Raw genomic sequence first — 2,088 nt, 5'->3', positions numbered from 1 at the left:
TTTCCTATTCAAGTTAAAGAAGTACGTTAATCAGTTGAAAATCCACTTTGTTAGGAACGTCGTTTGTAATTAATATCAAAATCTGACCAAATATTACAATATATTTTTGCAAGGCAAATATGATTTCTTAAAAATTCACATACTTTTTACCAATTAGTCTTAAGTTCTTGGTCCTATTGTTAATTCAACTATTTTGAATGTAAAAAGAAAGACGTTTTACTCCTTGGATTTATAAACAAACAGTGATTAATCACTATGATATATATAATAAATAGATAAATTATTATCGGTTATTTCATATACTTAATGAAATAATTGGTCTTTTTTCATAATAAATAAATTATAAAATTGTGTATGTTTATATCGATTGATTTGCATTTTGTGATATTCCATTTTTTATACTTATCTCAAAAAAAAAAAAAAAAATATCAATACATATTGTTACTTATTATTGATTTTAGTTTCCGATGCCATCATCAATTAAGTCATCAATAGAAATCATTAATCACACCCCATTTAGGTTATCTGGGGCGTTGTCTAGATTAGGTTAGGTTTAGGTTGTGTAACCGACCTGACTGCAGTGATAACAGCCCAAAGGAATGAGGATATGATATAATTTGCTGAGGTAATAACTAGTATCTAGGAGTCATCTAGCTTATGAGGTTTAAGGAAGGTTCTGCTTTTGAAATTAATATAAGATTAATCCTGTGAACGTTATTTAAAAACGTTTGTTCTATATGAATCAAAAAATTGATTTGTTATTGCTTTGTTTTATTATAATTCAATCAATTATTACTAATTTAATGCTGTTGTTTTCTATTATGATCTGTTGTGTGTATGTCTGTGTCAAAATTAATGCTTTTCTTTCTTTCTTTCTTTTCTTTCTTAATTTACGAATTTTAAAATCTTTGTAAGATTTTAAAAATGATCTAACTCACAAAAGTATTAATTTAATTTCTTTCTTCTCTGTTAATTGATTGATTTAGTTGTTAATATATAAATATACAATAACATGTACTATCTTTGTAACTTTTGGTAGATCACCAAGAATGAAATAAAAGAAGTCAGATTTCATACAACCATTTATTATGAAAAAGGTTCGTAATAGTTTTTAGCCGACTGCGGTCGAAATAAACTCATTGTTGAAGCTTAAAACTAAACATTAGAAATACTATATACAAAAGTACAAAAACCAGGTACTTAGATTGCTCTTCTAAAGAGATCGAGCGTTTTACAAATATATAATATTTAGCGAACATTCGTGTAACATCTTGTTAAAGCTTTGATATTTACTCAAGTTTTAAGACCACAATTAATTGTTCAACAAAGCATGTTTATACACAAACCTATTTGTTAAACAATTAAGTGTCCCAGACAAAATACTATAGTGATATAGAATTGTGGGTATAATAAAGAGCATAAAACTACGCATCTATTTACCTCAAAAATTTGGCGACAAGCAATTATAATTTGTACCGTTCTGAGTCGCGATCTTCTTACATGAGACAGCCGGTTTGCAGCAAAGCTTTGTACCTAAATTGCACGACCCTACCCCCATGTGCTTAATGCCTAACCTAGATCACAACTTGTGACTTTAGCCTCTAATGCCTTGTCGATATTCGGTTTTACTCATCAGTCTTAAATTTAAAAGCTCCGAGCGTAGTATGGGTAAGGTTAATACACGATTTAGTACAGATAAGTGCCGACACTTTTGCAAAAAGATTACGTGCAGTGTGCACATATCTAAGTGTTGATACGTGAACTATTGAAACATCAAGACAGTTTACAATACAATGGTCATTAGTTACTCTTGCCTCATAACGCCCAAGCACGCCGCCCCTGACAACCGAATGTTACTAGTCTAGGAGATAGTTTAGTGGATGCCGTGGCCGCTGCTGATGATGCCGTGGCCGCTGCTGATGATGCCGTGACCGCCGCTGATGATGCCGTGGCCGCTGCTGATACCGCCGTGGAGACCGTAACCGCTGCTGTAGCTACTGTAACCGCCTCCATAACCGCCTCCGTAACTGCCTCCGTAACCGCCGCCGAAACCGCTGCCGATACCACCGCCGATACCGCTGCTGATAC

The 2,088-nt window shown here is 33.3% G+C and overlaps 1 protein-coding gene across 2 annotated transcripts in view; it reads right to left on the bottom strand.

The window, feature by feature from the left end:
- Window positions 1–1,069: 1,069 nt before the first annotated feature.
- The window catches only part of LOC119833090 (tetra-peptide repeat homeobox protein 1-like), a 5,736-nt gene continuing 4,717 nt past the window's right edge, over window positions 1,070–2,088 (bottom strand). Inside the window, exon 6 of one of the 2 annotated variants that reach the window (XM_038356965.1) lies at window positions 1,070–2,088. In XM_038356965.1, the coding sequence (XP_038212893.1) occupies window positions 1,874–2,088 (215 nt within the window). In that variant the 3' untranslated portion in view covers window positions 1,070–1,873. The other variant, XM_038356966.1, reaches the window with a different exon arrangement.

The sequence above is a fragment of the Zerene cesonia genome, chromosome 16 (assembly GCF_012273895.1).
Source record: "Zerene cesonia ecotype Mississippi chromosome 16, Zerene_cesonia_1.1, whole genome shotgun sequence".
Classification (NCBI taxonomy): domain Eukaryota; kingdom Metazoa; phylum Arthropoda; class Insecta; order Lepidoptera; family Pieridae; genus Zerene; species Zerene cesonia.
The sequence above is the reverse complement of the archived record's forward strand: the minus strand, read 5'-3'. Positions and strand labels throughout refer to the sequence as shown.